This window comes from Macaca mulatta, chromosome 6 (assembly GCF_049350105.2).
Source record: "Macaca mulatta isolate MMU2019108-1 chromosome 6, T2T-MMU8v2.0, whole genome shotgun sequence".
NCBI lineage: Eukaryota > Metazoa > Chordata > Mammalia > Primates > Cercopithecidae > Macaca > Macaca mulatta.
In genome coordinates, this window is record NC_133411.1 from 69,850,172 (window position 1) to 69,861,530 (window position 11,359).

An 11,359-nucleotide genomic window follows, 5' to 3' on the forward strand; every position below is an offset into this window, starting at 1 on the left:
AGAAGCAGATAAGCTATTTGCCTTTAAGAGGCTATGAGGTTTAGACAAGGAATACATTAGCTAGATGACAACTATTTATGGAATACTTAGGTGGCCAGTATAGACTAAGGACCAGAAGACCTTCGCTGATGTTCCACACTGCCTGGGACCCATGGGGTCTTAAATGTCCACTGAGAAGGAAGGAGGGAGCTCCAATGGGGATGGAATTTTCTCAGAGGAGTAGGATGAGGGCTCAAATTCAGAATTAGAAAACTAAAGACATGTTATGTTTATTGCACAGCTGAACATGTGGAATAAAATTCATAACTATTATGCCCATAAAGTAAAAATATAAATTCCTATTTATCTTTAATTCCCATTTCTGATGAAATACTTCTAGTTTTTTTCTGTTTGACAGGATCAAGAAATCATTAAAATATAGTCCTCAGAATCCTAGAAATTAAGCTTTATATGGAGCACTTGAAACTATCAAGCCTTATGGAAATTTTAAGTTTCAAAAAGATCTTTGCTGCAGCCTCCTATATCCCTGAAACTTGTCACTCAGCACAAGCTGCAAGGAGATAAGTTATGAGATCTTAGTATTCTACTCTTCACCTATAATAATTCTGAAATAAACCATAACACAGTTGCATCTTACTTTTACATATCAGTATAATTTAAATATGTATTTATGCCAACAAACTACATGTTATTCAGAAGTCACTCAAATACACTTCAGAGTTGAGAGGCACATACTTGTATTTCACGATTGTGTACCTAAATGCACACAGGCATCAGTTCTCTCTCTGAAAAATGAGTAGAAATTCCACAGGTCTTGGCAGCTTCATCTTTTGGGGGTCACCATTCCCTCCCCTTCCTTGGGTGAGTAATGCCTTTTCTGGTCTCTGTAGTGCAGTCAACTCTTGGTTTGTATCCAGAATTAACTAGTTTGTAGATTAATGATGGGAAAAAAAATTACAACTAGTAGATTAATTTTTAAAATGCAGCAATGTATGTCAACAAAAATATCTACATTTCAGAAGAGGTCAACTGTTTGACACTACATACTAACAACGCAGGGCCACTCCTATCCCAGCCAACTGTAAACAGTCTCATCTGCTTGAAACCCCATGTTTACATCCTGCACCTGGGAGGAAGAAGTACAAAGTCCTACCAGCAATCTTGAGAGTTCTGGTCAGTTTTAAACACATTGGTGCACAGTCCCTTTCTTTTGACTTTTTAGGGCAGCCAGAGGGTTCTTAACCTGCTCCTCAAATTTTATATGATTTTACTCTAGGATTAGAGAGAAAGAGGGGGGTGGGGCATGCTTTTCAGAACAAAACTCAAAGTTTTTTGCAAAAAATCCAGGACCTGAAGCTTTTAATTTAGTGCAGGCACATGGAGGGACCAACGTTGCAAAGAGCGAGGGGGCACATGAAGAATGGGAAGGAAAAGCCGTTGAAGGAGCTGACATTAAGAAGGTGGGTAATTTAACTTCAGAGCTGTGTGGCTTGACGGTGATGCATGTGACCTGGGGTGTGAGACACTGAGGAATGACAAGACGGTGAGGTCGCCTGGTGGAGAGGAGTGAGTGATTGCAGCAGTGCAGGGTAGAGGCTGCTAGCAAAACACTAACACGCTAGGGCTGCACTTTATCACCTAGACCATCTGCTGGATGCTTTAGAAAGCAGAGGACCATTTGCTAAATGACAAACTGATGTCACTTTATTCTAATATTCAACAAAAGAAGAACTCCGCCAAGCAGCAGACAGTAACAACAGACTATTTTGCCACTTTTCATCAAGCAATTTGTGTGATGTTTTGAGTCCCTTAAGTATTATTCTTGCATTATGTTTATACTTTGATAACATCTGTAGAACAGGAAATGTGTCCCTAAATATTAGATGTCATTTTAAGCAAATTGTCGTTCATTAAATCGATTGTTGGCACTATTTTGCCTGAATTTGCTTTAGCTGCTTCTGAGGCTTCTCCACAACTCCTCCCACCTCTCTTGTTCTTATCCTCTCATGCACGTTATCATAAACACCCGACAATTGACAGACCATGAGTACATCTCACGGCAGTGCCCGTGACTTTGACTTCACATTACAGCTGGGCACCTGGAGCTTCAGACTGGTGGTCTGCACACCTCAAAACAGAAGCCAAGTCCTTAGTAATTCCACAGGACTTGTACATGCCTGTATTTTTTGTCTTGGAGAAATAAATATATGCTGACTCTGCTATAAATGAAGAATATTGCTTCAGGAGAGGACGGCTTTTCCTCAGTATTCTGATTGATATTGCTGTTGATCACACATATTTTTACACCACACACACACATACACTTCCACATTTCTAAATGGTAATTTCTCATGCAAGATTCTTTGCCCTGACCTTCTCTACTTTTACTATTGTCTTTGTCACTGAAACATCTATGTGTAGCTTATAATAGCAGATTTATAACTGATTTAAAGATAAAATGTTATGTTTAAGCAAACGCACACGTCTTTTCTTAAAATTTAGATTTCTAGTTCTCAAGCAAATTGGTACAACTGTTAGATCTTGTTGAGATTAATGCAATTAACAACTTCCTGCAGACAGACTATTCAAACATTATACTGCTTTGAGACAGACTCCTGGCTGTGTGGACTATTGGACACTTGTGCTTTCTTATGGAAAGCTCCATGATGGGGCCACACTGCACCTGCACCACACAGCCCAGCAACATCATGGTAACACCATGGTGAAGACAGCAGAGATTGGCCTTGGAAAAAGTGCTGCAAAAACTATATTTACTGATTATTGAGAACGGACACCCAGAGCCAACTCCCACCAAGCACCCACAGCTCAGGCTGAGAATCCCTGCAAATGCCACCCAGTCCCAAGACAGCCTTCTCTGACCTGCTGAGAAAACCACAGCTCTAGGAACACAGGACTTATTGATTTCTGAATGATCAATCAAGTTCCTTGATTTTAGGAGATATATTGTTTTAACAGTTCCTGGACTTCATTCTAGTGGGTTGTGGCAAGCCTACTTTTTCAAAGATAGCCCTTTTAACTTAACCAATACCTTATACCCTTGTATCTATAGGTCTTCTACAACCTGGCCAGGCCAGAGCCTGGGGTCTGAACAGATCTACAGAAAATTCCTGTGTTCTACTGACTGCGCACTAGACTGTGAGTTCCATGAGTTCAAGGACTGGTTTATTCATCTTTGTATTCAGACACAAATGTAGTATATGTGTATACTACAAAATACAGTATATGTATATGGTATATAGTAAATTCTCAATAAGTATTTGCACAAGTTAAATGTTGGCTCTCTTGGCAAGAACTTTATACCTGGGAATTACTGTTGAGCAATTAAGTTAGAAGTGACTTGTAACAATATATCAATTTTAATTCACCCAACGTCAGTTATGTTCAAATTTGTGTGTTAGAACCTGGTTATACAGTATGATTAAAATTAGCTCTGGTCCTAAACACTATGATTCACTTGAGGAATGTGTCATCTTACCTAGTTAAATTCATGGGCATCGTAGTAAGTAGCAAATATGAGTACCACAAGTGTGAGCAACATGAGGGAGGGACACTTAGCTATTGAGGCCAAATAGATGCCATTTCGGTGAGTCAGAAAGTGCTGGTGAAGTGTGCTTCATTATGAATACCATTTGCGTGAAGATCTTGCAATATGTCATCTAAAATTCCCCAATTCCGATTTTGAAACGCTAACAATAGCTAATATTCTTTGAGCCCATTCTGCAAGTCAGGTATCATGCTAGGCTGCTTTTGGGGCACATGTTACTAACCCCCCAGAGAATCCCTGTGAGGGAGATATTATCATGATTTTCATTTTACAGATGGAGAAGGTAGATAACGGAGGGATTAATGAACATGCCCAGTGTTACATAGCTAGCAAGTGGCTGAACTGGAATTTAAATTTAGTGACCTAACTTCCGTACCAATGTGCTCACAGTTACTAGGCAGGCCTCCTACAGAGCTCTGCAATATCCTTGAATAGCCTGGCTTCATCAGGCTTTTGATTTCATTTACAAGATTTAGATTATTGAGTGATGAGTTTTAGGACTGGTAAAAAGCTGAATTCCAACAACCTTACTTATGCAGTGTCTTAGCTTTAGAAGAAGTAGGAATATGGGAAGATAGGATGATGGTAACTTCTACAAAGTGCTTTCAGCTGAAAGCCTGAATAGGTCTCCTACTCCCTCTGCTTCTGCCTACTTCCAGAGAAACCTCTTAGCTTAAGAACTACAGGGATCAGTAAAAAGATAAAACTGTTCCAACTGCCACAAGTGTGGGTCTGTTTCAGGACCAAGGTCTGGTCTGTATTCCGTTGCTTACCAGTAATCCTCTAAAGTGGATTTACCCTAACTGTGGTTGTTTGGTTCCTCATTCTCTGTGCTAGATACTTATCTGGGGGAAGAGATCCTCAACAAAACTATTCTTTATTGCACAGGTCAGCAAACTTTCCTATAAAGAACCATATAGTAAATATTCTAGGCATTGTAGTCCATGAGGTCTCTGTTGTAACTACTCAACTCTGCAGTTATAAAGCAAAAGCAGCCATAGACAATTTGTAAACAGATGAGCTTGAGGGCTGGTTCTAATGAAACTTCATGTATGAAAACTGCATTTTGAATATCATACACTTTTCAGGTGTTCTGAATTACTACTCTTTTTTTGGATTTTTCTCCAGCCATTCAAAAATGTAAAAGTCATTCTTAGCATGTTGGCCATACCAACCATCCCAAGGTTTCAGAATACCAGCAATTTATTTATGCACATGGGAACCCCCCTTTGCAAAGTCTATTCAGCTCTCCCAAAGACCATATAACCCATCTTGAGGCATAATGTTTGGCACATAGGGCATGCTGGAGGAGGAGGAACTTATCATCACTCTTCTTTCTGTGTTACAATGAGCATCTCTTTATAAGAGGGGACATCCTGGACTGAGGTGAGCAGAGTAGAGTTTGTGGTAGGAAGAAATGCTCCCCCCACCAATCACTGTAGTTAGTATCCCTGACAGTAGGAATCACAGGGTTACTCATCTGTCAGACTAGGTTTCCATGAATCACAGATGATATTAACGAGCATCTTTGCAAAAGCTCCCTGTACTATTTGCCAAGAAATAACCTTCACCCTGACAATAGTAATTAGCAATAAATATTCTTTCTCCTTCCTTTTAAAAAATTGGGGTTTGAAACTTATGTTTTATAGGTTAGCTATCTTTTTCTGAAAACAAAGGTAGATGTGGGTGATCTATATGTTCATCTCAAGTTTTTCTTTACAGTCTCTGAGAACTCCACCCTATGTTTTCAGGTGGTTGTTTCTCCCTTCTTAGTAAGAGCCAAAGAGATAAGGTTCAAAAGCATTAGAGAGAGGCTATTAACTGTTGGTGCCCACACATAGGCCCATCCTTACCAACTTAGGGCATGAAACCAGCTGATTTTCAACTGCCAGGACTGACCTCCCTTTTTCTGAGGGGTCTCCTTGGTACCCTGGGACACTGTCACTGAAGCATTTTGTCCACCACTGCAGCAGACTGGAAATGCTAGAGAATCATTGCCCTCCCAGAAACAGCCTTCGACCAACTAGCAGGGATTGATGTATAAATATCCCAACTTCCTCATTCCTTGGATGGGATAATGCTGAGGCCAATGTCCTACACTGGCACCCAGGGTAAAGTTTCCATTGCCCCGGATGATAACTGGATTGATGGTGCACCCTTTATTGGCTGTCTTCCCTCTCCTCTTCCCTTCCCCAGTCCCCTACATTGCCTTCTTCATCTCCCCAGTTAATTACTGGTATTCAAATCCCTGAATCAGGATCTGGTTCTGGGGTACCAAATCTGAGATAGACTCTAACACTATAATCAGCCTACTTGTTGGTTGTGAAATGTGGCCAAGGACAGGCTTCCTGAGTCCACTTCACGACATCCCAACATATGAGGGGAAGGAGGAACAAAGAAATCCTAAATGTCCAGAAAACCTTCTAGAGAAGGATGTATATTCTGCACAAAACCCACAAGGCCCAACACAATCTGAGCCTCCATATCCTCTCTAACCTCATCTCCTCTGGCTCTTTACTTGGATGTCTCCATTCCAGCCATTCTGTCTTTCTGGCTGTTCCCAAAATACGCATGGCACAGTCCTGACCCAGGGCTTTTGTTCTTGCTGTTGCCCTGTCTAGAACACCCTATCCCAGATATCAGCGTGGCTACCTCCCTCACCTCCTTCCACAAGGCTTTGTTCCAATGTGGCCCTCTTACTGAGGCCTTCCTGGATCACCTACATAAAATTGCTACCATCCCAACCTACCCTAACACCCCCATTCTTCCGCTCAGCTTCATTTTTCTCCACGGCACTTACTGCTGTCCAGTGTGGCCTGCCCCAGGCTTGTCTCAGAAATTTGCTGGACAGTGAGAAGAGCTTATATTTAGTGGGTTTCCATTGGCTTTTTGTTTTTAACTTTCACTAATTCTACACTATTTTAGCTTCAGGCTTTTAATTGCCTGTTTAATTCAATACATTTATACACAGAGAAACTACCTTGAAATTGTTCTAGGAGATTCTTTACAGGAAAGTTTAGACTCTAGTAGAACCATTTACATTTGTAACCTGTGTTTGAGTCCCAGACACTTAGTAATGTGTGGACTTGAGCAAGTTCCTGACTCTCAGTTTCTGTATCTTTAAAATGGGGGCACTAATACCCACTTTGCAGTATTTTGTAAAGATTAAATGAGATACAATAGTAAAGTGTGCTTAGCAAGTGGGCACATAGCAGGCGCCCACTCAACAGCAGCTATTTTTGTTATTGTCTAAAGTCATTTTGAAAAGGTGGCCCTGGCCTTTGAAACTCTGCTGTCTCTTGAAGATCACCTTGGGACACAGCAGAGAGTTCAAATCTCTTCTCAAATCCTAAAGTCTTGGCAAGAACCACTGAGCATTCTTTTACTTCTAAAAAACTATCAACCTAGGTGTCCAATAACAGATGAATGTATAAAAAACTGTGGGATAAATACACAATGGAATACTCTTCAGCTATTTAAAAAAAAAAAAAAAGGAATGCACTTTGGGAGGCCGAGACAGGCAGATCACAAGGTCAGAAAATCGAGACCATCCTGGCTAACACAGTGAAACCCCATCTCTACTAAAAATACAAAAAATTAGCCAGGTGTGGTGGCGGGCGCCTGTAGTCCCAGCTACTTGGGAGGCTGAGGCAGAAGAATGGCATGAACCCGGGAGGAAGAGCTTGCAGTGAGCTGAGATCGTGCCACTGCACTCCAGCCTGGGCGACAGAGCAAGACTCCGTCTCAAAAAAAAAAAAAAGAATGAAATCCTGTCATTCACAGCAACATGGATGGAACTGGAAGACATTATGTTAAGTGAAATAAGCCAGGAACAGAAAGTTAAACACTGCATGTTCTCACTCATATGTGGAAACTGAAAAAAGTTGATCTCATACAAGTGAAAAGTAGAACAGAGGATGCTAGGGGCTGGGAAGAGTGGAGGGAGGAAGGGATAGGGAGAGACTTATTTAAAGGACACAAAATTATAGATAGGAAGAGTAAGTTTCAGGGTTCCATAGCACTGTAGGATGACTATAGTTAACAATAATATATTAGATGGTTTCTAATAGCTAAAAGGAGGATATCGAATGTCCCCAACACAAAGAAACGATAAATGTTTGAGATGATAGATATGCTAATTACTCTGATCTGATCACTATACATTATATGATCAAACCATCACTATACTATGTACCCCATGAATAATAGTACAATTGTATTTCAATTAAAAAATTTAAAAAAATTTAAAGACTATCAATACAATTGTGATAAAGAGAGTCACGCAAAATAGGGCAACATCCAGGGTTAAACTCTGTGGTGTGGATCCTCATGGGCTGCCTGGTAGCTCAGCAGAGAGGAAGCTTGAGAGAGCTGGAGCACCCACAGAAGATATTAAACAAGAGGGAGGATTTGCTTTGGGTCTTAAAAGATGGGCCAGACTTCATGGCAAAGAACAGTGTAGATGACATCCCAGCTGAGGCAGGAGTGAGCATAATGAACTCAGGACAGGCAGTGTGGGGGTCAAGGATGCAGGGACCCCAAGGTTGAATCCATAGGACTGGAGAGGACCCAGGTGGTCAGAAATAGGAGTTTGTGACCAACTGAGTGGTGATTTGAGGTCAAAATCCATTTGAATAATGCAAATCAGATAGCTGAAATGGACCCAATTTGCCATCTGCCATTGTATCAAGGAATTTTTGGCCTTTCAAGCACCAAATTCTCCCACTTTTGCCACTTCCTTCCCACGTCCACTTTCTCTTTCTCTCTCCCACCCCCAGCCACCATGAAGCCTATAGTTGAAACAATGTGTACTGATTTGGTAAGATTCATTTATTTCCCCGTTTTTACTCATCAGAAATGCTGAGTTGTCCATTATGGCTTTGGGTAAACATGAGATGATCAGTGTTTTTGTATCAAGGTAATATACTTGTAACCAGGAGCCTCTAGGAGGCTGCACGGAACCCACCTCAGAGTTGTCCCACCCCAAAGGGTGAGGAAATTGGAATATTTATCTACCTGCTTTCCTCTGTCATTCATGAGGGCTGTTTCTAGGGGTCTTCACTTCTGGTCTTTTCCAGGTGGGCTGAGAAAGTTCCCAACCTGTGAATGCTCAATGGCAGTTGCAGGCGCCTGCAAAAGAAAGCTGCTGCTGTGCAAGGGAGTGGTGAAGGCCAAGCAATATGAACAGGACATCAGAAGCTCCTACCATTCCTGGCATCTCTAGCAGTTTGACTTTTCCCAGCATTGTCACCTTGGAGCCATAGTAATGTCCCATCAGAAGAGCCCAATCAAAGGAACACCAGTGCAAAGCTCACAAGCAGTACTGCCAAGCTCAGAAGGAATGTTTAAGTCTGGACTGCTCCCGGCTCCATGTTCCTGCTCAACCTTCAGGTCTTCCTGATGCTTGCTTTCTGTGGCTTCTTGTTTGTTGCCACTCCTGAAGCCATGCTTCCTTTTTAAATGGCATTTTAACACCAATGTCCCAAGATAGCCATGGTACGCCCCTCTGCTGGAATATGCAGGGTATATGGGGTGGAAAATGGTTGCAACTTAAATTAGAAGCATGAAAACAATGCAGGAATATTCCATCTGAGGCTGTGTCTCTTGCTTGGTAGAAATTTCAGCTTTCAGAAGAACTGATGCTCGTTTTGGTGAGCCAGTGGTGGCAAAGGTTTCACTCTGATTTCACTTTCATTGCCTCTGGAAGGTCTTAGTTAGCATCTCACCTCTGCTCGAAGACTCAAACCAAGAGTAAGTGTGATGAGGGTTAACTGCCGAGGGTCATATTTGTGTCACAACAGATCGATGAGCTTATGGTTAATTCGTTGACTATCTGTTTCAAGCAGCCCTTTGGTTCATCTGTTCCACTCTACCAGCCAGGCTCTGCCTTGCTTCTCCTACGACAGTTACTTAGACTCTGGTTTCGACTGCATATCATGATGAGGAGTCTAGTACAGATGATTCTCTGGCTGTTCCATATGCATTTGTTATTATTATTCAATCACATTACTGTTTATTTTTACTCTCCATTTACTTAACTCAGGTGAATTGGGAGAGGTTAATAGGGCATCCACAAAGTTATTTCCATCCCCACCTATCGCCCTTTCTTGGCTAGGCAAGTGATCTTTGATATCTAATTTATACCATTAAATACATGAAAGTAGAAAAATGAAATAAAACCAGTATTTATATATTCCATTCAATATTCTACCTACAAGAATTTTAAAAGTCGGAAACACAAATATATCTAAGAGACAACGATACTATTTTGAAATGTCTTTATAATTTAATAAATTATGGGCTTCAATAGCTTACCTGAAATATGCACTCCTCCCTAATTCCTTCTATTTTCTATATGTCCTGTCCCAGAAATGCCACCCCAGTGATACTACTATGTTCGATTCCTCCCATGCTTTGCCTGCATGTTACCGAGGTCTTTAAGTCACCTCTTCTAACTTGAATACCTACTCCCAACTTGACTCCTCAGTGTGGCCTCCTCATTCACAACACTTCTATCTAATCTCTAGGCAGGCAACAGTTCTAATTTTTTCATCTTTGGAATTAAATCAAAGATCTTACTTATTTTAGTTGTGAATGTAAACAAAAAGTTAATATCATAAAATAGGTGCTCTGCCAGGCATCATTTGAGAGGAATTTGTGTACTTCATGCTAAAAAGAATCAGTTTCCAGAGCAAGTGTTGGTCTTACTGATCATGTGCCTTGTCTTTACTTATTCCTGAAATCCCAATCAATTGACGGTTTAAGAATAAAAGGTTAGGGGGGCGGAGCAAGATGGCCGAATAGGAGCAGCTCCAGTCTCCAACTCCCAGCGCGAGCGACACAGAAGACCAGTGATTTCTGCATTTTCAGCTGAGGTACTGGGTTCATCTCACTGGGGAGTGCCGGACGATCCGTGCTGGTCAGCTGCTGCAGCCCGACCAGCGAGAGCTGAAGCAGGGCGAGGCATTGCCTCACCTGGGAAGCGCAAGGGGGAAGGGAGTCCCTTTTCCTAGCCAGGGGAACTGAGACACACAACACCTGGAAAATCGGGTAACTCCCACCCCAATACTGCGCTTTAAGCAAACAGGCACACCAGGAGATCATATCCCACACCTGGCCGGGAGGGTCCCACACCCACGGAGCCTCCCTCATTGCTAGCGCAGCAGTCTGTGATCTACTGGCAAGGCAGCAGCGAGCTGGGGGAGGGGCGCCCGCCATTGCTGAGGCTTAAGTAGGTAAACAAAGCTGCTGGGAAGCTCGAACTGGGTGGAGCTCACAGCAGCTCAAGGAAACCTGCCTGTCTCTGTAGTCTCCACCTCTGGGGACAGGGCACAGTAAAGTAAACAAACACAGCAGAAAACTCTGCAGACTCAAACGACTCTGTCTGACAGCTTTGAAGAGAGCAGTGGATCTCCCAACACGGAGGTTGAGATCTGAGAAGGGACAGACTCCCTGCTCAAGTGGGTCCCTGACCCCTGAGTAGCCTAACTGGGAGACATCCCCCACTAGGGGCAGTCTGACACCCCACACCTCACAGGGAGGAGTACACCCCTGAGAGGAAGCTTCCAAAGCAAGAATCAGACAGGTACACTCGCTGTTCAGAAATATTCTATCTTCTGCAGCCTCTGCTGCTGATACCCAGGCAAACAGGGTCTGGAGTGGACCTCAAGCAATCTCCAATAGACCTACAGCTGAGGGTCCTGACTATTAGAAGGAAAACTATCAAACAGGAAGGACACCTACACCAAAACCCCATCAGTACATCACCATCATCAAAGACCAGAGGCAGATAAA

General features: G+C 42.3%; 1 protein-coding gene across 1 annotated transcript; it reads left to right on the forward strand.

The window, feature by feature from the left end:
• Positions 1-1,232: 1,232 nt before the first annotated feature.
• On the forward strand, positions 1,233-10,091 carry LOC144341233 (uncharacterized). Its single transcript, XM_078004336.1, has 3 exons — positions 1,233-1,460; positions 3,071-3,156; positions 8,644-10,091. The coding sequence occupies exons 1-3, from the start codon at positions 1,378-1,380 to the stop codon at positions 8,787-8,789; spliced, it is 315 nt and encodes a 104-aa protein (XP_077860462.1). The 5' UTR covers positions 1,233-1,377; the 3' UTR covers positions 8,790-10,091.
• Positions 10,092-11,359: the final 1,268 nt, after the last annotated feature.

What these genes read in the sequence shown, in the direction of transcription:
- LOC144341233 (XM_078004336.1), top strand. Translation starts at nt 1,378, where the DNA reads ATGGAGGGACCAACGTTGCAAAGAGCGAGGGGGCACATGAAGAATGGG. An exon ending in AAGGAGCTGACATTAAGAAG is followed by an intron (nt 1,461 to 3,070) that starts GTGGGTAATTTA and finishes TTGTATCTATAG; the next exon opens with GTCTTCTACAACCTGGCCAG. An exon ending in TACTGACTGCGCACTAGACT is followed by an intron (nt 3,157 to 8,643) that starts GTGAGTTCCATG and finishes GGTCTTTTCCAG; the next exon opens with GTGGGCTGAGAAAGTTCCCA.